Raw genomic sequence first — 25681 nt, forward strand, 5'->3', positions numbered from 1 at the left:
CTGTAGTTTGAAAAGTCAGTTTGATTAATGAGAAATGCACTATTATTTTAGTGGTTTCTTCTGAAAAATCTAATTTCAAGATCTCCAGGGCTTTAGAAATGGATACACTGGTGATGGCTTTCTGTATTATAGGAGTTTACTACTCTGAAATACTTGCACATAATGGATGCATACAACAACCATCACGATTCAATGTTCTGCCAACAAGAAAAACGAATAAGAGAAGTCATGCTGTTGTTAGCTTGCTGTCAGCCAAGAAACGTTTGCAGCAACTATAAAGACAAGACCAGCCAAGCCTAGGTCTGCCAGACTGCCATCGGCTGCAGCATTTGTCATGCAAGTGTCACTGATATTTGGGGAGGCAGTCATTTATACGGAACCAAAAGTATTATTAGAAATTCTTGAGAATAGTTTAGATGTTCCATGTTCTGTGTTTAAAAAGAAAAAACATATAAAGTTGTTCAGGGCTAAAATAATTTAGAATTTCATTTTCCATGATGGCATTAAAATATGAGAATAGCCCATTTTATATATTACTTTCATAAATAACCGTATTCACTGTTAATGTATTCCCTCCTTGATTCCATCTGTAACAATACATTTTTAAGGTAAAAAGGCTTTTAAAATTAGCTTTAAGTTTAGCTAAAAATTGCATGTGATACTGAAATAGTTGGGAGTGTAAATTTAGTGAGTGCATCACATAGCTTTGATGTGACAATCACTAGCTCTGTAGGGCAGTGATTGACTAGGTCTTGCCCTCACTTCAAACTTCTGTGAGAGATTTTTGAACTGAATATTGGTGAGAGGTGCAACTGGGGAAGACTAGATGAAAAATGAATACATAAGTAAAATATAATACGCATGATTATTCCATGCAGATTTTCTGTTTATGAATGCCATGACATGCCTTGACATGTTCTGTCATTTACAAATTAGACTGAATAATATATATATATAAGCAAAACAAAAGGAATAACTATCTCTTACTGGTGGTCAACAACTGCATAGCTACCTGAGCTCCCTACTTAGCTAGCAAAGCAAGGGAGCAGTTTTAGCTCACAGAGGGGGCAGGCTTGTAAACACATTATGTAAATATTCTTGGCTGTAAGATAGAAATTTCAACAACCTTTGTACATTTGTGATTCCATCCAGTCCCACAGTTAACTCACTTCACTAGCTAATTACTAACTCTGTTGTTAGCTGACTTGCTTTAGTAAAGCAAATATAAAACATGATGAGGCTACATTAAATATCTTCATTCATGGTACATAGAAAATAACAGTAATAACAATAATCAAAAACGTGCAAAAAGAGGTAAATGAATTAACCAGGAACACAAAGCTAGCACCTTGTTTTTGTTCCCCAAACTAGTCTGTCTTCACTGAAACTATATTAGGGGGTGTCCCTTCATATTAAGTTACACTGACAGCTGTAGAAGGCAAGGGAAAGCGTATAAATACATGGGTAACCTTTGAGACCATTGGGACTCTCCACTGGAATTAGGAAGATAAAGTTATCATTGTTAAAAATTTGGCAGCAAGAGTTCTAGTGCATGCTGAGAACAATGCCTGGGTACTGCTTGGTCAGCAGTGTGTCGCCATATAGAGCAACATGTCTGGCGTAATTTACATAGAGATACAGGGAAGGTAAATTATGAAGAAGAAGGGGTGACGGTTGCTTGTAAAACAAATAAAGGTGGGGCAAAAAATTTTAAAAATTGTAAACAAAGGAGCATAAGGTAAAAAAACTGTGAACATTAAAACTGTGACAAAACATGACATTGCCACCTATGGGACACAAGATAAAAAACACATTTAGAAAAACACATTTAGTTTTTTCTTACCATAGCCAGGGATGAGTGTTTTACATGGCAATGTATAGAGAAATAAATCATACAATACAGAAAAAATAGCATATACAACATTTTTTATTTACCTTTTATTATTAAATGTAGACTTGTATGTGTGGAAGTCAACTGAACCTGAGAAATACACCGACCATTTCAGTTTTAATATTACACAAATATCACAAAGACTTATGTGCACCACCAAGATGAACAACTGCCTGAACAGCAAGGTAGAGCTAACTTTTGTATATAGTTTTCTCCAGTAGGAACGTCATTCAGAAGAGGGAATAGAAATCTTGTGGCATGCAAGTGAAAATTGCAGTGCCAGCATTGACAACAATATGCTCCATACAAACCAGATATGGTAGGGAATCTGCTTTAGCAGTAGTAGCTACCAGTTTCAGTGGCTGCTGTTGTCATATAGTGTGGGAATACAGTAGTACAGTATTTGCAGTAGAGTTAGCTTAGTAGCTGCCTTCATATTGCATAGTTCTACTCCTCATTGACCTCCAAGAGTGGGCAGTTATTTACATCACATTGTGAGTGTCTCAGTGTAATTGCATTAGTCTGATTTGTTTGTTCATAGAATTGTTTACATCTCAAATCATAGTTTATGTAAAAAATGTTAGGAATTGTTCTCTAAACCTCAAAGAACTTTGCACCTTTAGAAAATGATCTGGGTGTCAGCCTAGTCAGGAATGAACTTTCAGCGCTCTATGGCCTGTAATCAGTGGTGATTAGATTATCTTGTTTACAGGGCATGCTCTTTCATGATCTCTAACCTAAACTTTCTAAACGTTCTTTTATCAAACATGTGATGGACTTACAAGTCAAATAGGTTTGGGTAGAGAACATTCACATGGGGTTACTTCTGAAATGAAAAGTATTCACAGCGTACATTAGATACCGGAACATCCCTGAGATGATTTGAGCTACTGATGTTGGATGATTGATTCTGAATCACAAAACCCAAAATATCTATCTAGACAATGCCTGGCGTCTGGCATGGTAACATTAGACTTGTGTGGTTGCTCCAGAGCATTTTTATCTGCAGTGCTTTTCTAATTAGCTTATACAAGTGTGTGCTTGTGTCAGCAATACCTGCATCTTTAATTAGCTGAATTCATTAATGAGAAGTTTGTCTGGGTATTTTTACATAGTGTATATACAGTACAGTGCAAAATAATCTACAGTTTGGAAGCTGTGATAAGTGTGAACATGCTGAACCCTGAGAAAGGGATCATATTATTTATTAAGGCCTCTGCACAACCTTGTTACCTTTTTAATTTTCTGCTTTTCTGACATTGACAAGTTAATATCTATAACAGTGGTTTTGCCATTAGTTGCCGTGATAAATACAATAAATGTTTTGTGGATTGTGCATGTGTTGCTTATATAGGGGGCTTCAGGTTACCCCCCGACTAGGAGAAGGGGGAGAAGTGGTGTGTGTTTTGGAGTGAAAGGGGGGTCAAAGAGAGGAAGGAGGAGGTGGCAGTCCCAAAAAAAGCCACCACTGTCTTCCACACGTGTGCTGTCCTTCATTTTGCCATCTGAGAGCATGGGAAAAGGGGTAAGTGTCCTTGCTATGATATGTGTCATGTCATGTCATCATATCATATTATCTATCATATCTATTATATGTCTATTTCATGCCTGCAGTGATTTTCACTGTACAACATAAACATAATGTAAATATTATATAAATCAGAGATGTTTTAAAACCCACCTTTTGTGTTAAACACATGTTGTGAGGGCAACAAGGACAGACTAATTAATTACGTACAAATGAAACCCATCTGTGTTAAAAAAAGTGCACTGTGATTTTTGAATACTCCTGCATTTTGTTGTTTTCCAAAGAAAAACATGTATCTCCATTTCTGTAGAATTTTGTTTGCTGCATCATTTGAACACAGCAGCTGTTAACATTGTATGAAAATTTCATGATGAAATTACTTGGAATAAAATCTTCTATTGAAACTTATGAAGGTTAATCCTTCTCTTAAAAAGATACTGTTTTGGAAATACATGTTATTTTTTGAACAGCAATGTTTTTTTTTTTAACCATAAGCGCCATCTTATGTAGAACCAACTTTATGTAGCACAGGGTTTATTACTTATTACCAAGGTTTATTAGTAATCTGTATTCACTTATAATAGAAATCAGTGGGCCGTTTCTAAAGCAGTGTCCCATTGGCTTCTTTTGTAAGTGCGGAATGTGTCCTTTGTGTTCTTTTTGCTGTGCTGTATTAAGTAAAGTAAAACATCAGAGATATTGACTGTGATCATATGCTACACATGTAGCTGATTAGAGATGAGTTTACAAACAGCTGGAGTTCCTGTTCCTGTTCACAAGCCACAAATTCCATTTATGGGATATACAGAAGTTTAGTTTAGTATCACACACTGCACATTTCCTAATAAAGAACTGTCAAGTTCAGCACTGATTCAAGTAATGAGCGAAATAAGCAGCTAATGTGCTGTTAACAATGTTACTCTATTGTATTATAGCATGCTAGCTAGCCAGAATAAAAATGAAATTAGCTGAGTTATTATAGCACTAGCCATGCTCTATTTAAATTTCATACTAGCCAAGAGGTCCAAACTGTTTATGTGTTTGCTGTACATCAGATCTGAGTAATTCAGTCTCAGTTCTTTAGATGTAACGCACCTCATGGAATGGGCTCACTCACTCACTCACTTACTCATTCACTCATTCACTCAGTCATGCTAGGACCTGCACCACAAAGGAGTGCTAATCAGTTGCTGTGTTTTAAACAGAGGGTAGCAACCTCAAAGCCTGCTGTCTATACTGTCTCATTCCTTAGAAGACAGCATTTACCTGAAGGTGTTTGTAACAGAGTCACAGTTGAAACTTGCTTCAAAAGCAGCAGTATATCAGCGTGTGGCCAGGATACCAATATGCTAAAGTTTGCTAGCTATAATAATTACAACTTTGGTGATACTGCAGCAAAAAGCAGGTAGAGTTTTAAACAAACAGTCAATTCAGGCATGGCTTACCCTTTCTCCCTTAAAATACTTTTTTAGACAGAATTCAGGTCGTTTCAGATACAGCCAGTGCTTTGCATCAAAGACACTTTTGTCCTAGGATAATTTTTTATGTCATATTAAACCTGACACTTGCAAGCTCAAGGAAAGTGACACTGACTGATTAAGACAGGAAAATCTGTCAAAGGAAAGAAATGTTATTTTTATTAGATTATTTTACTGCTAATGTTATTTGTTTAGTTAATGTGAGTGAATAGATTATTGCCAGTGTGGTTCTGTACAAATAGCGTCTGTGGTTTGTGCTGAGACTCTGCGAGATCCCACAGGCCACACCACTATTTTTTGATTGACATTTTCCAATATGTTCCATTTTCATAATGAAAGAGATGATTATATTTTGTTTAGTTCCCACACACACGCACACACACACACACACACGCCCACACACACACTCCCATTCACAGGAAGAGTGGCAGGGGCAGATGATTTCCATCAGCCGCTCTGTCAGCATGTGCTGTACAGTTGGAGCGCACACATCTCTCTCTCTCTCTCTCTCACTCTCTCTCTCTCTCTCTCTCTCTCTCTCTCTCTCTCTCTCTCTCATGTACATGCCCTTGCTGTCTCTTTCAAGCTCTCTATGTCTTACACCTCCCTTCTTACATCATGCACAGCAATAGAGGACAGAATGTACCCTAAAGCTCATTACCAGACCCCTACTCTCTCTCTCTCTCTGTCTCTCTCTCTCTCTCTCTCTCTCTCTCTCTCTCTCTCTCTCTCTCTCTCTCTCTCTCTCACTCACACTCACTCACTCTCTAACTCACACACACACAATTGTATTAAGGTTATGTTAGATATGCACTTTTTCACAATAGGGTTGTAAGGCATGGTAAGTCACAGCACCCAACAGGAGGTTTGTTTTTTTTGCAATTAATGCACGGTAAGGAATAATACCACCACTAGTTGCTAGCCTTTGTTTAGTAGTTTTCCAATTTTGCCAGGAACTATGAATGCATTATATTCTATAGAACATTCTAGACCCACTCTTTCACATCCCAGAACTATATTTAGCGACATAAATCAAAGCAAATGGGAGAAGAACTTTGGACTGGAATTCAAGTTGACTTTTAACCTGATTCTGCAGTGGAAGTGCTTTACAGAGTTGGGGTCATTTCTCTGCCACAGGGATTTATGACCTTCACAACGTAGTCAGATTCCTGAGCTCTAAGTTATGGAGCCTGCTTTTCTGAACCAGTAGCAAACACTTTTTAAGGGTGTGGGGTGGTGTTATTGTTATTAATATTGTCTTTATAAAATGATAATTACATATTTTTTAACACCAAAATGTACCTCCACATTATGAAAGTGATGTTTTTGTAGGAGGTGATTTTATTTACTGAACTGAGATCAGTTCTAGTTACTAATTATTAATGCCAACAGGATATATTTAAAACTCAAAATGTATGTGTATTTTTACTGACCCATTAAGAGCATAACTTCATGAAATATAGCTGTATTTTTTTTTTATCACGTCATCAACACTATACACAAATTAGGAGTGGTACATTTCTATACAATCAGTTAGGACTGGACAATAATTCAATATCAATATTTATCACAATATAAAATGTTTCAATGATTTTAAACACATTTTCACTATTTCAGTACACATCATTTACAGCATCTGTCTCTGACTGACGGTCATTAGAGGGCGCTGTCGTTAGTTCAGCACTCAATTTAAAATTTAATTTAAAAATATTAACCCTGACAAAGCCAATAGGTTTATGTTTGATGGTGATGTCGTGTCTCTTGTTTGTTCTTGGCAGTTTTTCAGTATGTTTTATACTGGTATTGGAACTATATCGTATCAGATTTAATCAAAATTAAGAAACATATCGTGATATAAATGTTGGCCACATTGTCCAGCCCTAAATATCAAATCAATCACTTTAAATTACTTTGGATAATGTTTTTTTTTTTACAGATATAATGCGAAATTGTATGTCTTTTTTAAACTTTAATGAAGTCATCTGATTTGCCCAATTTAGAAATGTGAGGAACACAGTGTTCTCCAAGGCCCTGCTGTGATTCACATAGTGGCATGTCCTTAAAAATGCAATCAGATTTTTCAAGTTATTATCAACCTTGCCTGAAACTCCATTTATGAGCCAGCACCCAGCGCTTCCGTCACACATGAGTTATTTGTTTGTATGTTTATTATTTATTTTTGTACAGACTGTTATTAATAGGCCTAACACACTTACAAATAATGCCTTCATAATCCGCAGCTAAAGAACTGGCACTCCGCACTTGCTTTGAGATATCTGCAGAACTACTTATGGCACAAAAGCTTAATTTATTATGTAATGGCTGCCGGGCAATCTGCTATAAGATTATGTTTCGACATGCTTTGAATTACGTCTCAAGTGAGGGGGTTTAATTTCCTGAATTTCAGGACGCCATTGTACTCGGTGAGATATGATCTTATTCTCACATGATAAAATCAACATTTTAATTTACAGAGATTTTTCTGCGCAGGCTCTTTCGCTTTCTATTTCTCTCTCTCTCTCTCTCTCTCTCTCTCTCTCTCTCTCTCTCTCTCTCTCTCTCTCTCTCTCTCTCTCACTCTCTCTCTCTCCCTGTCTATCTCTCTCTGGCTCACACACACTCTTCTCTTTCTCTCAGTATGGACGGGAAAGCAGCCCCAAGGCTGGTCAGAACAATGGAAAGAAGAAAAAGAAAAATAAAGACTTAGATGAGCTGAAGAAAGAGGTTTCTTTGGTAAGGAAATGCAGCATGACTCTATACATAAATATTATTTTTTTACCCATGTCACGTGCTCTGAATGAGTAGCTAACTGGAGAGAATAGCAGCTCTCTAAAATTCTTCTCTGTTGCAGGATGACCATAAAATCACTCTGGAAGAGCTGTCAGTCCGCTATGGAGTTGACCTGTATAAAGTAAGACACATCACATTCCTGCCCTACAACGTTCACATTAAACACAGTCCTGTGTTTTCTCATTCCATTCAAAACTGCAGCAGGGGGAACACTCAGTATCTTCTTAGCCTTATGAGAACAGAAAAAACCTGCCCGTCATTGAATGGAATTATTATATGTGTTGTATTTAAACTCTGCCAGTGTTGTAGTAATACTGTTGTTCATATCAGGGGTGGAGTGAAGTGGTGGCTTATGGGGCTTAAGCCCTGGAAGATTAGCAAAAAGCCCCCCAAAAACTATTTCAAATATTAAAGTTTAAAAAATCAATACACAAACATTAAAAACTCCCTAATCGGACTGGTAAAATCAATGTCTGATAAAGCGTACTGCCTTCTAATTAATGGTAATGAAACATTTAAAAGCAACTGTGGAAGTTCTTTTAGCTTTTATTGTTGCCGGAGTTGTGACAAACACTAGACCTGGCAACCCTCTCACCTCAGTAAACGTGAGCAAGCAGTAGTGGATTGTAAAAATGGACATAAGAAAGTTTTTGAAGGAGAGCAAATCACAGCTGTCAGTAACAGAAAGTGGTTCAACTTCAACAGGGTCAGCACCATCGGGCGCTAACACTAATGCGGAGGTGATGCATTAGTGTGTGTTGTCCTGGTATGATTGGATCAGACACAGAAGTGATCCTGAAGTTTGTCAACCCCTAGGCTTCACTCCACAATGTTTGCCTCTTTTTTGAGGAAAAATGAGCATGAAATGAGAAATGAAAATTATTCAGCCGCAGTTATTTTTTGCACATAGAATGTACAGCTTGAAAAAGAGTTCATGACCAGAAAAGGGTTTATATCACTACTGTAAATAGGCAAATTAATTTTCAGAAGTGAACATGGTTCTGGACATTTGTGCTAAGCCCATGTTTAAAAACTTAGGCTCCGCCCCTTGGTTCATATTTAATTTTTCATTGGGAAGAAAAGAGTAAAATGTTTGACTCATTTAAGTCACTAATATATCAAAGGAATACATTTCCAACATAATTAATCACATTTACTTCTCCCTTTCTCAGGGTCTGACCTATAAGAAGGCATCAGATATTCTTGCACGAGATGGCCCAAATGCTCTGACTCCACCCCCCACCACCCCAGAGTGGGTGAAGTTCTGTAAGCAGCTGTTTGGAGGGTTCTCCATCTTACTGTGGATCGGAGCTGTCCTGTGCTTCCTCGCTTACAGCATCCAGGCTGCGACTGAGGATGAACCTGTCAATGACAATGTAAGTCCTGTTCCAAGCCAAACAATAAGTACCTCTCAAGACAATGGCCATTAATTCATCAAAATCACTTAAAAATGATCTGATAAATTAAATTTCCTTACGACGTGGAGATAAGCAGAGATTTGAGAGCAGTTGGTGAATCACGCTGTGTGTGTGACTCAAGCACCAGCACGCTGGGCTTCATTTGCATATCATTTACATAAAGCACAGCCTGATTTGTGCAGGTGTTTTGGCAGTGAACCAATGAAAAGATGGAATCCTGAGGGTCGTGAGAGCTGTGCTCTTAGGTGAAGCTTGAGGTCGAGAAATGTATTGTTAAATATCAACAACAACGTTATATTTACTGGAGATAACAGTGTGATGTGTTTGTTTGATTTTTTGAGTGGTTTCAGTCCCAAAAAAAGTAAAAGCACAGTATGATGGAGCATGGAGTTGATGCCACATTTGTTTATATCTATTTGTACATGTATGCAAATTATTAGCAATTTGTTTTTCTATTTTTATCCTAATTATTAATATTATAGGCAGGGTAGAGTCTTTTCAGTATTTAAATGTAAATTATTAAGCCTTTACCCTCAAATTTACACACCCTTGTATTTCACATACATTTAACCAATGTAAATAACAAGGATAAAACTGATTAATACCGAAACAGTCTGAACTTTGACTGTGCTCAGTGTTTGATCATATTTGACGTACTTAAATTTGACGAACGAGGGCCAGTGTAAATACAGATACAACTTTGTAGCCAATAAGAACTGGCCAATGACAGTGAGTGAAGTCCTAAAATGTCCAGCTTAGAGAAGAATTCATTTCTTTTATATTCTTTCTCTTTTTTGTGATTATTTCTTCTACATTATTCCAAATTTTTTTCCAAATTACTATATGTTTTGTTTCTGTTTGCTTCTTAAATTCATATATAAAAGTTATTAAACTGAGCTGTGGGACTGTGATACACTGATAGATACTGAGTGGAAAAGAAAAAGAGAGAGAGAGGGAGGGGGTATAGGTTGTAAATTTGTAGACTAGTACACATAGGATACTTCTGGATACAGGTCTGTCCTCAGGTGGGACCTCGGTATCATTCTGTACACAAAATATTCCTGGAGAAGCTGAGATTTTTGTAAAATAAAAATAAACGAGTATCTGTAATTAGTTCCTTCTCTAGATGCATTATTTAACTTGCAAAATATTTCCAAGGTTTTCATTGACCAACTTGATTTAGTTTGGTAAACAAACACTTTATTAATTTGATGCCTGCAGCACGCGTGTCTTTTGGACCATTTGGAGAGAACTTGGCAGTGTTTCTCCTCTAATAGTGTTTCAAATTGGGTTTTGTGATGTAGTAGCAGACAGTGTGTAGTGACAGCAGTTTTCTCTCATGAGGTTTGGCATCACTGGTTGATTACGAAACAGAGCCATTTCACCATGAATGCTTAGTTTATACAGCACTGCACAAGTCTTAGGGCCTTAAGATAGTGATATACATTTAAACTAATGCCTCTCAGTGAGTGTGGGGCTGGTACAAAGTTCTATATAATCACAGTAAACACAGACTAATAATAATATAAAACACATCAGAAATATAAGATAATGTTTCTCTATAAAGCAGTGGGTGAGAGTGAGTTTGAAGAACAGTGTTTTGTTCAGATTCTCCTTCATTTGGATGAATTTGTTAAATCCACAGCACATTATTTAAAATCATTATTGATTCACCACTAAAACTAGGCACTGGATGATCACCTCAAATAATACACACTCCACGAGGACAGAGTTAAACACAGTCACACACAGAGGATCACACTGGAGTCATGTGACTGGGTTTATTCTAATGTTGGGGGGTATTTGTTGTTTGTTTTTTTAGCAAATAAACACTTACTGCTCAGATAAACAGCTTTTTAAATCATAATCTCTGGGGCCTAAAACCTCTGCACAGTGCTGTATTTTTATACTCAACAGTGTAAGTCAAATGTTCTAGAAATATTTCATCCTAATTTGCCCCATTCCAATGTTTCAAAAATCTCATTTTAAATAAGTGTATACATAAAAATGAAATCCTGTTGACCCTGTGCAATAATGAATGGATCATTTTTGTGAAGGTTTAATTTCATTCCACCATGTTAAAGGAACACAAGGTACTATTTTACATTACAATGACCTAAATATCATTTTTAGGGAGGCTTAGCACTGCAGAAACAGCACTATGTAACCTTTGGAGCAGGGTAGGAAACCACCCCTCCCGCCTTGATTTAAGAACAGTGCTGTAAAAGTGAATTACAATCTGCAACTGTAGGAGGAGCCAGTGAGCAAAAATAACAGATCTTACCCAGTGTATCTTTATCATTAGAAAGGCCAGGTACAGGTGTTGAATGATTCTTTCTGAATCACAAAGAAAGCAGTTCTTTTCGCGTACTCCTCCCACTGATGCTTGTCATTGCACACTGTTATCATGAGCTCGTGTTTCGCTGATCCAGAGCGTCCTGTTCTATTCGCAGTGCTTATAAAGGAGTTGAATTCCTGCATCAGAATCCGGCACTCTTTACAATAACAGAAATCATTCATTAGGAGAGATGTCTACAAACAATTTGACATCGTTTATTTGAAGTAGGCGACTATGTAATTCAAATTTGAAGCCACAGGTTTGAGGATGAAACAGACATGAGGGTAGACACAGCACTGCTGTTCTTTTGAAGTTTCATCCAATGTTCAAGTAGTGGAACAGCTCATTAAAAAAAGATCAGGCCTGAGAATATTCCGCCCATGAATAGATTTCCCTCTGGAAAAAGTTGCAATAACAAGAGAATGAGTACAGATTTATAGCTTCTTTTTGCAAACGCATGTTCGGTGTAAATGTTTGCCTTTGGATTTTAAGCAGTTGCCCAATGGCTTTCATTGTAAATGAGTTTTGAGTTCTGTTTATTTAACGAACACTAGTTGAAGTTACAGTCTGTGGAAATCTACTGTATGCTACAGATGCAAAATATAGACTTTAGAGTTCAGTTATGTAATGATATATTATTAGTAACTTGAGAAATGAGAGTAATTTATTGTGGTTTTTTTTCATTATGAATTTTTACATTAGGTTTTTAAAGGCTTATCAAAGAAAAAACACAAAAATGGAGCTACAAGTTTTTTCAGACTGTAACTGAAAGGGAGGGCATCATGGTGGAGCAGCAGGTAGTGTCTCTGTCACAGCTGCAGGGTCCTGGAGGTCGTGGGTTCGAGTCCCGCTCCGGGTGACTGTCTGTGAGGAGTGTGGTGTGTTCTCCCTGTGTCTGCGTGGGTTTCCTCCAGGTGACTGTCTGTGAGGAGTGTGGTGTGTTCTCTCTGTGTCTGCGTGGGTTTCCTCCGGGTGACTGTCTGTGAGGAGTGTGGTGTGTTCTCTCTGTGTCTGCGTGGGTTTCCTCCGGGTGACTGTCTGTGAGGAGTGTGGTGTGTTCTCCCTGTGTCTGCGTGGGTTTCCTCCGGGTGACTGTCTGTGAGGAGTGTGGTGTGTTCTCCCTGTGTCTGCGTGGGTTTCCTCCGGGTGACTGTCTGTGAGAAGTGTGGTGTGTTCTCTCTGTGTCTGCGTGGGTTTCCTCCGGGTGCTCCGGTTTCCTCCCACGCTCCAAAAACACACAGTGGTAGGTGGATTGGAGACTCAAAATTGTCCGTAGGTGTGAGTGTGTGAGTGTGTGCCGCCCTGTGAAAGACTGGCGCCCCCTCCAGGGTGTGTTCCCGCCTTGTGCCCAATGACTCCGGGAAAGCTCAGGACCCACTGCCGCCCTGGATAAGGGTTACAGACAATGAATGAATGAATGAACTTAAGGGAATGTCGGGGATTGTGGGGAACTGCAGTTTTCTCTGGTATGTTTAGGTTCAGAAGCTCCACGCCTTTCACGGTGGCATGGTATGTTTGAGAAAAAAGACAATTAAAACAAATAAACAAAAAAATGTATTCACTGTTTGAATTACCATAGAAACTTAAATTTGTAACTTGAGTTCCACCCATGGGCCAAGAATAAAGCAATATCCTCATCTCTATTCGTAGTCTGAGGGACACTTTGCCATTTTTCTGCTGAAAGTAGAGAGCAGATACTTTGCATGTCTGACTGAGACACTGTTTTTTGTTTTTTTTTTACTTGTTTACTGATGCCAAGACTTTGTACTCTAGCAAATTGTGAGGAAACATCATGTTTTTATACATTCATGAACAATCGAGAACATTTAAATGAACAGTTCCAAAGTAGTCTCACAAACTAAGTCGTATGTGATCAGTCCAAACAAGTGACATTAACCAATTCTTCCCCCCCCTCTGTGCTGCAGTTGTATCTGGGAGTGGTGTTGGCCGCTGTGGTCATCATCACTGGCTGTTTCTCTTATTACCAAGAGGCCAAGAGCTCACGCATCATGGACTCCTTCAAGAACATGGTTCCGCAGGTCAGTATGCTGGACTTGCCTGGACTCAGTGCCTTTCTGCTCAGTACACCATAGATCTGGGACAGCTATACCATTCCAAACCCTGATCTGACACTTCCATTCTCAAAAAGGACACCATCATTTCTTAACACTATACAATAGTGGGTCTTAACAGTACTCAGTTTCAGGCTGAAGAGGGGTCAGTTCAGTTTTTATCAGCTCATATTAATATATTTGGCTGATTATTAAGAACTAAGGAATCAATCTGTTGATATCTGACGCGAAATCAGAGCAAGAGTCATGGTTTAAAGCCATGGTTTTTGCCAAATATCAGTTTTTACACTCTATGCAAGAGGTCTTCAAATCCAGACACTGGATCCATGTTCCAGACCAGGATTTTAAAATGTATGGCTTGTGTTACACAATACCTGCAATTGCTAGTGCATCTGACTATTGTAAAATCCCAGCCTGGGACCTTGGTCTGAGTTCTGGATTTGAAGACCTCTGCTCTATGTGGTCTGTGTAATCCCAAAAAGTAACCTCAGTATTAGGTATTTGTTTTCATGTTGTACAGAGTCATTCATCTAGTCATAAAAAATGCATAGCGCTACATAATGGTTACACAACACTCATGTGCAGCTACTCCAGGTCTTATTATTCTGTCAGTACTCTCCTATGGAGACCATACAAGCTGAATGTGGGCATATTAAAATATCTGAATTTACTTATTAGACTAATAAGGTGTCGGCTGTATATTTTTGGTCATACAGTAACCCACAGAGAAGTTTCACCTGCTGAGCCCTGTTCCTCTCAGTATTTCTTCCAAATGCTTTCAGGGAGTTTGTCCTCGTCTTGTTCACAGGGCTGAGGGTCTGGGCCTGGAGTTTTCTAAAGGTGCTTTGTGACAATGTTCTTAAAAGCTCAGTAAAAATAACACTGAATACGAGTCAGTAACCGAGCGACAAGGACACGTGAACAGCACAGCTTGCTTTTTTTTTTCCTGGAGGTGATAGACCAATGTGTGCTGCACCATTTTCTGTCTAAGTTCATGAAAAGAGTGTAGTAATGGAATTGAGGTATTAGAACTGTGTATTAAATAAATAATACCTTAAGTCCACTATGCTCGCAAAGGGGAAGAAGAAGAGTAATAGGATTAGAAACGTTTGAAAAATGAGGTGATTGCTTGTCGGATTAAATTCAAAACATTTCAAGAGGGAAGAAAGCAGTGGATTAAACGCATTTTTGAGCAGCACTTTCTTCCCTGGCAGAGAATTTATAAAAGAAACTCAAGCATGACACAGTAAGGCTAATTGGTCTGACAACAGCTATTTTGTTTTAAATGCCAGCATGTGTCCTATCAGTAGAAAGTAATTGAAAAGTGGAAATGTATACAGGGTGCTTCAGTGCGAGCAAAATGAACAAATTTGCTTGGACTATTTTTTTAAGAAATAAAAATGCAAATGGAATTTGGCCTTACAGGCACCAGTGCAGGGAAATCTTTATGTTTCTACTTAGTAACCTATGATATTGGGGTGGCACAGTGGAAGGGTAGAGTCTCTGTCATAGCGGCAGGGTCCTGGACGTTGTGGGTTCGAGTCCCGCTCCGGGTGACTGTTTGTGAGGAGTGTGGTGTGTTCTCCCTGTGTCTGCATGGGTTTCCTCCGGGTCACTGTCTGTGAGGAGTGTGGTGTGTTCTCCCTGTGTCTGCGTGGGTTTCCTCCGGGTGACTGTTTGTGAGGAGTGTGGTGTGTTCTCCCTGTGTCTGCGTGGGTTTCCTCCGGGTGACTGTTTGTGAGGAGTGTGGTGTGTTCTCCCTGTGTCTGCATGGGTTTCCTCCGGGTCACTGTCTGTGAGGAGTGTGGTGTGTTCTCCCTGTGTCTGCGTGGGTTTCCTCCGGGTGACTGTTTGTGAGGAGTGTGGTGTGTTCTCCCTGTGTCTGCGTGGGTTTCCTCCGGGTGACTGTCTGTGAGGAGTGTGGTGTGTACTCCCTGTGTCTGTGTGGGTTTCCTCCGGGTGACTGTCTGTGAGGAGTGTGGTGTGTACTCCCTGTGTCTGTGTGGGTTTCCTCCGGGTGACTGTCTGTGAGGAGTGTGGTGTGTTCTCTCTGTGTCTGCGTGGGTTTCCTCTGGGTGACTGTCTGTGAGGAGTGTGGTGTGTACTCCCTGTGTCTGTGTGGGTTTCCTCCGGGTGACTGTCTGTGAGGAGCGTGGTGTGTTCTCCCTGTGTCTGCGTGGGTTTCCTCTGGGTGACTGTCTGTGAGGAGTGTGGTGTGTTCTCCCTGTGTCTGTGTGGGTTTCCTCCGGGTGACTGTCTGTGAGGAGTGTGGTGTTTTCTCCCTGTGTCTGCGTGGGTTTCCTCCGGGTGACTGTCTGTGAGGAGTGTGGTATGTATGTATGTATGTATCTTTACACTTATATAGCGCCTTTTTAGACACCCAAGGACGCTTTACAATCCACACTGCTCAGAACACTCAATTCACACACACTGGCGAGAAGCGGCAGCCAAACGAGCACAGCGTACTCTCGACCAGGAACGACCGTCCACCTGGAGGACTGCATCGGGCACTAGGGTTTAACCCAGGATAGAGCGCCAATCCATATCTGGGCTCACACATACAGACATTCATTCACACACCAGGACAGTTATTAGAGAAGCCAATTCACCTACCCTCCATGTTTTTGGACTGGCAGATTTTGGTGTGTTCTCTCTGTTTCTGCGTGGGTTTCCTCCGGGTGACTGTCTGTGAGGAGTGTGGTGTGTACTCCCTGTGTCTGCGTGGGTTTCCTCCGGGTGACTGTCTGTGAGGAGTGTGGTGTGTTCTCCCTGTGTCTGCGTGGGTTTCCTCCGGGTGACTGTCTGTGAGGAGTGTGGTGTGTTCTCCCTGTGTCTGCGTGGGTTTCCTCCGGGTGACTGTCTGTGAGGAGTGTGGTGTGTTCTCCCTGTGTCTGCGTGGGTTTCCTCCGGGTGACTGTCTGTGAGGAGTGTGGTGTGTTCTCCCTGTGTCTGCGTGGGTTTCCTCCGGGTGACTGTCTGTGAGGAGTGTGGTGTGTTCTCCCTGTGTCTGCGTGGGTTTCCTCCGGGTGACTGTCTGTGAGGAGTGTGGTGTGTACTCCCTGTGTCTGTGTGGGTTTCCTCCGGGTGACTGTCTGTGAGGAGTGTGGTGTGTTCTCTCTGTGTCTGCGTGGGTTTCCTCTGGGTGACTGTCTGTGAGGAGTGTGGTGTGTACTCCCTGTGTCTGTGTGGGTTTCCTCCGGGTGACTGTCTGTGAGGAGCGTGGTGTGTTCTCCCTGTGTCTGCGTGGGTTTCCTCTGGGTGACTGTCTGTGAGGAGTGTGGTGTGTTCTCCCTGTGTCTGTGTGGGTTTCCTCCGGGTGACTGTCTGTGAGGAGTGTGGTGTTTTCTCCCTGTGTCTGCGTGGGTTTCCTCCGGGTGACTGTCTGTGAGGAGTGTGGTATGTATGTATGTATGTATCTTTACACTTATATAGCGCCTTTCTAGACACCCAAGGACGCTTTACAATCCACACTGCTCAGAACACTCAATTCACACACACTGGCGAGAAGCGGCAGCCAAACGAGCACAGCGTACTCTCGACCAGGAACGACCGTCCACCTGGAGGACTGCATCGGGCACTAGGGTTTAACCCAGGATAGAGCGCCAATCCATATCTGGGCTCACACATACAGACATTCATTCACACACCAGGACAGTTATTAGAGAAGCCAATTCACCTACCCTCCATGTTTTTGGACTGGCAGATTTTGGTGTGTTCTCTCTGTTTCTGCGTGGGTTTCCTCCGGGTGACTGTCTGTGAGGAGTGTGGTGTGTACTCCCTGTGTCTGCATGGGTTTCCTCCGGGTGACTGTCTGTGAGGAGTGTGGTGTGTTCTCCCTGTGTCTGCGTGGGTTTCCTCCGGGTGACTGTCTGTGAGGAGTGTGGTGTGTTCTCCCTGTGTCTGCGTGGGTTTCCTCCGGGTGACTGTCTGTGAGGAGTGTGGTGTGTTCTCCCTGTGTCTGCGTGGGTTTCCTCCGGGTGACTGTCTGTGAGGAGTGTGGTGTGTTCTCCCTGTGTCTGCGTGGGTTTCCTCCGGGTGACTGTCTGTGAGGAGTGTGGTGTGTTCTCCCTGTGTCTGCGTTCCTCCCGGGGTGACTGTCTGTGAGGAGTGTGGTGTGTTCTCTCTGTGTCTGCGTGGGTTTCCTCCGGGTGACTGTCTGTGAGGAGTGTGGTGTGTTCTCCCTGTGTCTGCGTTCCTCCCGGGGTGACTGTCTGTGAGGAGTGTGGTGTGTTCTCTCTGTGTCTGCGTGGGTTTCCTCCGGGTGACTGTCTGTGAGGAGTGTGGTGTGTTCTCCCTGTGTCTGCGTGGGTTTCCTCCGGGTGACTGTCTGTGAGGAGTGTGGTGTGTACTCCCTGTGTCTGTGTGGGTTTCCTCCGGGTGACTGTCTGTGAGGAGTGTGGTGTGTTCTCTCTGTGTCTGCGTGGGTTTCCTCTGGGTGACTGTCTGTGAGGAGTGTGGTGTGTACTCCCTGTGTCTGTGTGGGTTTCCTCCGGGTGACTGTCTGTGAGGAGTGTGGTGTGTTCTCCGTGTCTGCGTGGGTTTCCTCCGGGTGACTGTCTGTGAGGAGTGTGGTGTGTTCTCCCTGTGTCTGCGTGGGTTTCCTCCGGGTGACTGTCTGTGAGGAGTGTGGTGTGTTCTCCCTGTGTCTGCGTGGGTTTCCTCCGGGTGACTGTCTGTGAGGAGTGTGGTGTGTTCTCCTTGTGTCTGCGTGGGTTTCCTCCGGGTGACTGTCTGTGAGGAGTGTGGTGTGTTCTCCCTGTGTCTGCGTGGGTTTCCTCCGGGTGACTGTCTGTGAGGAGTGTGGTGTGTTCTCCCTGTGTCTGCGTGGGTTTCCTCCGGGTGACTGTCTGTGAGGAGTGTGGTGTGTTCTCCCTGTGTCTGCGTGGGTTTCCTCCGGGTGACTGTCTGTGAGGAGTGTGGTGTGTTCTCCCTGTGTCTGCGTGGGTTTCCTCCGGGTGACTGTCTGTGAGGAGTGTGGTGTGTTCTCCTTGTGTCTGGATATGCTCCAGACCCACCCCCGCCCTGAACTGGATAAGGGCTACAGACAGTGTATGAATGAACCTATGATTCATTGGTTATATGGGTGAATGGTTTGAGGCAGTGAGACTGGACTCCTGAGCATTTACAGGGCTGTTGGTTGTTGTAAGATTCTCCTCAGCCCCGTCCATATCTTCAACACTGAAGGTGTTAGGGATTATTTAAATAATCTAAACATTTTAATAATAGTAAAATATTCTTTCAAATTTCTGAGAACAACCCATTTGTAAAGAAATAACCAAATTTTTACTGACAGTTTTGATTATTACAAATATTAAATAGATTACTTTAAGTTTCTGGGTTTTTTTTTAATGGTAATGGAATTTATTGTGTAAAATAAAGTAAAAAGATCTCCTTCAGCATGTCTAACAAAAAAGAGCACAACGTTAAGTCAGAAATACATCAAATATTCCTAATTCCTTATCAGGTAATTCTCTAAGTTTCTTCCCCCATTGTTTAACTTAATATTCCAAACCTTTCTGATTCTCTCTTATCCTCTGGTCTTCTTCTTGCAGCAAGCCATGGTGATCCGTGAGGGTGAGAAGAGGCAGATCAATGCCGAGGACGTGGTTCAGGGAGATCTGGTGGAGATAAAGGGAGGAGACCGCATCCCAGCTGACCTCCGCATCATCTCCTCCAGCGGCTGCAAGGTACTAGAGAGATATGAGAGAAGAGAACGTGAGAGAAATGAGAGAGAGAGAGGAGGGTGTGAGTGAGGAAGATGAGACAGAACGAGCTGAAATACACACACGAGACAAAGAAAGAGAGGACTGACAGAGAGAAAGGAAAACAGAGAAGGGGAGGAGAAAGATAAGACAGAATAAGAGAGTGAGAGACAGAGAAAGAAATGCAGAGGTTTAAAGAAGTTCCCGTCAGAGGACGCACCGTGGTTAGAGTGACAGTGTAACTAGAGCTTTCCTTTTTTGTGACCGCTCTAAAGCCAGATCCACGTGATGCAATTATAATCTCACTTCAGCTGAAGATTAGAAACCTGCCCTAATGGGGCAAAAGTAGTCGTTCTAGGAAGATTCGATTTACGGCCTCCTGTTCTAATGCATGGGACAACAACGGGGAAGCAAGGCATCAAAGTAATTCTCATGACCCTTATTTAAATCAGGGCGGTTGGCTTCGGTTTCGTTTTTATACGCAGCACATGCTGTGTGTAATAACTGCTGCCAGGACCCGTCACTACCCTTTCATCCTCGGCTTCTGATGTTAAAACGGTGCTCTTTTTATGTCTGTGGTATTGATTTTAGAGAGGTACAGTTTGTGGGCTGATAGATATGACAGAGGGAGAAGGGGGATGCATTCTTCTATAAACATCTACAACAGTATTCAGTTTTCTGGGCTGGTGACCTTATTATAATCACTCAGACCTGATTTAAATATGATCATTTATTAATATTATTTTTTAGACCGTGGGATCCAGGCTTCAGTAAAGATTACAGAGTTCCAAGTGGCCACAAGCCCTGTATTATTAAGTTATTAGGGATTTCCCTAAGGCTTTATAAGGAATAATGCTGGGTGAAATGAGAACTGCAGCTCTTACAGACTGAGAAATACTCCTTTTCCAACTGTGATTTTGATTATGAATAGGTTAATTGTCGAGCCCTTCTTGTATGACACATGCTGAGAATGAAATTTTAGATTAGAATCACTTTATAGAACATTCTTTTAATTCATTTAATCATTTATTGCATACTCACTCACTCATTTACTCACTCACTCACTCACACACTCACTCACTCACACACACACACTCACTCATCCACTCACTCACTCACTCACTCACACACTCACTCACTCACACACACACTCACTCATCCACTCACTCACTCACTCACACACTCACTCACTCACACACACACTCACTCATCCATTCACTCACTCACTCACTCACTCACACACTCACTCACTCACTCACTCACACACACACTCACTCATCCACTCACTCACTCACTCATTCACTCACTCACTCACACACTCACTCAGTCATCCACTCACTCACTCACCCATTCACTCACTCACCCATTCATTCACTCATTCACTCACTCATCCACTCACTCAATTACTCATTCACTCACTCACACACACACTCACTCATCCTCTCACTCACTCACTCATTCACTCACTCACACACTCACTCACACACTTACTCACACACTCACTCACTCACTCACTCACTCACTCACACATCCACTCACTCACACACTCACTCATCCTCTCACTCACTCACTCATTCACTCACTCACACACTCACTCACACACTTACTCACACACTCACTCACTCACTCACTCACTCCCTCACACATCCACTCACTCACCCATTCACTCACTCACCCATTCATTCATTCGTTCACTCACTCACTCACTCATCCACTCACTAATGTACTCACTCACTCACTCATCCACTCACTCACCCATTCACTCACTCACTCATTCACTCATACACTCACACTCACTCACTCATTCACTCACTCACACACTCATTCACTCACTCACTCACACTCACTCACACACTCACTCACTCACACACTCACTCATCCAGTCACTCACTCACTCATCCACTCACTCACTCACCCATTCACTCACTCATTCACTCACTCACACACTCACTCATCCACTCACTCTCTCACTCATTCACTCACTCACACACTCACTCACACTCTCATCCACTCACTCACTCACTCACTCACCCACACACTCACAACTCACTCACTCACACACACACTCACTCACTCACACACTCACACACTCACTCATCCACTCACTCTCTCACTCATTCACTCACTCACACACTCACTCACACACTCACTCACACACTCATCCACTCATTCACTCACTCACTGACTCACCCACACACTCACATACTCACTCACTCACTCACACACACACTCACTCACTCACACACTCACTCACTCACTCACACACTCACTCACTCACACACTCACTCATCCACTCACTCTCTCACTCATTCACTCACTCACACACTCACTCACTCACTCACTCACACACTCACTCACTCACTCATTCACTCACTCACTCACTCACCCACACACTCACATACTCACTCACTCACACACACACTCACTCACTCACACACTCACTCACTCACTCACTCACACACTCACTCATCCACTCACTCTCATGAGTGAGAACTGCAGTTCTCTCTGGATCATTTACGTTCATAAGCTCTGCCTCTTTGGAGGTGGCACGGTGTGTTTGGGGAGAAACAATACTGCTGTTTGTAAGTGGCTGAAGTGTAAGTGAGTGCTTTGCATCAGTGACACTTTATGTTCTTGTTGACACCGCCCTCATGCTATTTTTTAAGCATTATTCCATATAAATTAAAGAGCGGTTCCTTTTCTTTCAGGTGGATAACTCCTCTCTGACTGGAGAATCTGAACCTCAGACTCGTTCTCCAGATTTCACTAATGAAAACCCTCTCGAGACCAGAAACATTGGCTTTTTCTCCACCAACTGTGTTGAGGGTGAGTTCCATTCCGTCAGCTACCATCGGAGGCAACATGCAATGAATCGCTTTGTGAGAAATCAGTTATTTGTTGTTTATTTATTTCAATAATCGGGACAATACACATTAATCCACATCATAATTTCATGTACATTACAGCTGTTTTTTACCCGTGTAGTTATATTCTAGCAATCAACATGTTCAAAAATAAGAACTGTGATGTGGTATGGTGTATTGAATTATTGATACATTGGTATATGGATTATTAGTGGCTTTAGTATCAAAACTCACATCACACGAGCTGTAAATTTCACATCAATCAACAAATCTGCCATTCTTAATTATCTTAATTAACATAGCAATTCTACTGTGAATCAACTTTGTGTCGGCTCTTAGTACATTTCTCAGAGGATGTGTGTGGATGTTATGAAGGGGCATGTGTTTTATCAAGTGTGTGTTTTTGGTGTGTGTGTATGTGTGCAGGTACAGCTCGCGGCATTGTCATAGCAACGGGTGATCATACAGTCATGGGACGTATCGCAACTCTGGCCTCCGGGCTGGAGGTTGGTCAGACCCCCATTAACATCGAGATCGAGCACTTCATCCGCATCATCACCGGCGTGGCTGTCTTCCTTGGCGTTTCTTTCTTCATCCTCTCTCTCATCCTCGGATACACCTGGCTCGAGGCTGTGATATTCCTCATCGGCATCATCGTCGCTAACGTTCCCGAGGGACTGCTGGCCACTGTCACGGTGAGAGTTGCATGACCACATACACGGGACACCTTGCCTCATGAAGGTTTTAGAGATGCTCTACTAAACCTGTAAACATGGCTGCCCCCATGTGGGGGACCTCCCCTATGTTGTATGAATTTATTCATTCAGGGAGTATGAAGGGATTTGATTTATCGTCTCATGTGAATTGCAGTTTGAAGTGCAGTAAAATAGATAATTATCTGTTAAGAGTTCCATCAACAGAAAACAAAAAGCACTGCAGAAGCAGTCTTGGGGATAATATTCATTCATTCATTGTCGGTAAGCGCTTACCCAGTTCAGGGTCGCGGTGGGTCCGGAGCCTACCCAGAATCATTGGGCGCAAGGTGGGAACACACCCTGAAGGGGGCGCCAGTCCTTCACAGGGCAACATATTAGTACCGATTATTTTTAAGGTTATTTTTCTTGAATAAAATACTACACAACTGTTACCAGAGAGTGTTTGAATTACAATTATACGTCACACAAAAACATTTAAAAAACTTATCTGTACACTTTATACTTAGCTAAAATTTAGTTGTACAGTAATTATTATAAAAACCTAAACCCATTCTGAATTCATCATTGTTGTGATGTAACTTCCAATAAAAGGTTACATGTAATAACTGAAATGAAAATATTAATATTACACTCGTTTTTGATTTAAACCTTGTTTATATGGAGTTCACAGTTCATTCGGGACTGCTTTTCACAACGGAATCAGAAGAGGGATCATTAATACGCGTGAGACGGGACAAATGTAGAATATGAGCCTTTTGATGCAGAGTGTAACTGACATACACACATCTTTTTCATTTCTTTTTTACAGACAGACACAGACACACACACACACACACACACACACACAGTGGCTGCTGGCCACTGTCACCATGAAGAACAGGTTTTGAAATTCTTTTTCATTCTCTTTCCCTTATGTCTACAGGGTCTCTATGTCTTCTTCCCTCTGTTTCCTTCTGCTTCTTTCACTAGCTCTCTCTCTCTCCCTGTCTTTCTCTCTCTCTGTACCTCTCTCTCTCTCTCTCTCTCTCTCTCTCTCTCTCTCTCTCTCTCTCTCTCTGTACCTCTCTCTCTCTCTCTCTCTCTCTCTCTGTCTTTCTCTCTCCCTATCTGTACCTCTCTCTCTCTCTCTTTCTCTCTCCCTCTCTGTACCTCTCTCTCTCTCTCTCTCTCTCTCTCTCTCTCTCTCTCTCTCTCTGTCTTTCTCTCTCCCTATCTGTACCTCTCTCTCTCTCTCTTTCTCTCTCCCTCTCTGTACCCCTCTCTCTCTTTCTCTCTCTCCCTCTCTCTCTCTTTCTCTCTCTCTGTCTTTCTCTCTCTCTCTCTCTCTCTCTCTCTCTCTCTCTCTCTCTCTCTCTCTCTCTTTGTCTTTCTCTCTCCCTCTCTGTACCCCTCTCTCTCTCTCTCTCTCTCTCTCTCTCTCTCTCTCTCTCTCTCGCTCTCTCTCTCTCTCTCTCTCTCTCTTTGTCTTTCTCTCTCCCTCTCTGTACCCCTCTCTCTCTCTCTCTCTCTCTCTCTCTCTCTCTCTCTCTCTCTGACGTTGCCTCTGATTTCTCTGCCCACTAGCTGTCTCGTTTACTCTCTCCCTGCTCCTATATTTGTCGTCATGTTACTTTTTATATTTCCGTTTGTCTTCCTCTGTCTCCTGTCATTTCTGTTCTCTCCATCTCCCCCTCTCTGTGTCTCCTGTGTGGATGTGTGTGTAAATTGTACTTTGTTGTCTACAGCGTGTCCAGTGCTCTCTCCTCTGCGTCGGTCCTGCAGGCAGCCAGAGTCTCAGTGAATGAAGGAAAAACACTGCTCCTTTCTCGTTGGCCCTGCACAATTCCACTTTCAATTTTGCTCCTGTCACCCTTCCAGATTTAATTCACATCTCTTGCTCTTTCTCACACTCACTCATTCTCTCTCTCTCTCTCCCCCCCCCCCTCTCTCTCTCTCAATTTAATTCGCAGCCCAGGTTGAACGAGCCTTACTGGCAGAGCTTTACTACATTACTGTTTTGGCTAAAAGAATTTTAAAAAGCCATATCACACAAAAATGAACAAAAAAATGTTGATGAATGATCATTATTATATAATTATATATTCTCTGGCCACATTAAATGTTTTGTGGGGTGAAAAGTCAAGGTATATACAGTAACTTTGATCCAAACTGGTTAAAATAATCATTTAAAACACTCATTACCATCATTAGCATTAGCATTAGCATTATGAACAGGGCTTTTGAAATATTGTGAATATTGAAATTTTTTTTTTCATAGACACAATTTTGACAGAAATCATTGCTGCTTATATGATATTGTGTGATGTAATATTTATAATATAATTAATATAATTAATATTTTATACAGACCAGAGGATAACATGTTTCCTTCATTCTGTCTTATTCTTCTGCACTATTTCAATTCCCCATTTACCCTCTCACACCCGTTCTCTCTCCTTCTATCCCTCCCTCCCTCTCTCTCTCTCTCTCTCTCTCTCTCTCTCTCTCTCTCTCTCTCTCTCTCTCTCTCTCTCAGGTGTGTCTGACTCTAACGGCAAAGCGTATGGCGCGTAAGAACTGTTTGGTGAAGAATCTGGAGGCTGTAGAGACCCTGGGCTCCACCTCCACAATCTGTTCTGATAAAACCGGGACTCTGACGCAGAACCGCATGACTGTGGCCCACATGTGGTTTGACAACCAGATCCACGAGGCAGACACTTCCGAGGACCAATCAGGTTAGACCACCTCTCAGAGAGTCTCAGAGCCAAACAGTCCATGCATCTGCATGAATATTCATGAGCTTCAGACCCGTGTGCCACAACTGGGCAAAGACCACACTTAATGATGTTCTACTCTGCATCGTATTGGATAGAAGTATGTCAGTAAGGTTTGAACACCACTTGAT

General features: G+C 41.9%; 2 protein-coding genes across 3 annotated transcripts in view; both read left to right on the top strand.

The window, feature by feature from the left end:
• Nucleotides 1-25681, top strand: part of LOC136678889 (succinate dehydrogenase cytochrome b560 subunit, mitochondrial-like) — a 390354-nt gene that overhangs the window by 329110 nt on the left and 35563 nt on the right. The gene's annotated exons all lie outside the window — the stretch shown is intronic.
• atp1a2a (ATPase Na+/K+ transporting subunit alpha 2a) overlaps nt 3405-25681 on the top strand; it is a 40203-nt gene continuing 17926 nt past the window's right edge. Inside the window, exons 1-9 of one of the 2 annotated variants that reach the window (XM_066655688.1) lie at nt 3405-3416; nt 7535-7630; nt 7749-7808; nt 8860-9063; nt 13369-13482; nt 19068-19202; nt 21926-22043; nt 22508-22776; nt 25313-25511. In XM_066655688.1, the coding sequence (XP_066511785.1) occupies nt 3405-3416; nt 7535-7630; nt 7749-7808; nt 8860-9063; nt 13369-13482; nt 19068-19202; nt 21926-22043; nt 22508-22776; nt 25313-25511 (1207 nt within the window). The remainder of the gene's footprint in view (nt 3417-7534; nt 7631-7748; nt 7809-8859; nt 9064-13368; nt 13483-19067; nt 19203-21925; nt 22044-22507; nt 22777-25312; nt 25512-25681) is intronic. The other variant, XM_066655689.1, reaches the window with a different exon arrangement.

This window comes from Hoplias malabaricus, chromosome Y (genome assembly GCF_029633855.1).
Source record: "Hoplias malabaricus isolate fHopMal1 chromosome Y, fHopMal1.hap1, whole genome shotgun sequence".
Classification (NCBI taxonomy): domain Eukaryota; kingdom Metazoa; phylum Chordata; class Actinopteri; order Characiformes; family Erythrinidae; genus Hoplias; species Hoplias malabaricus.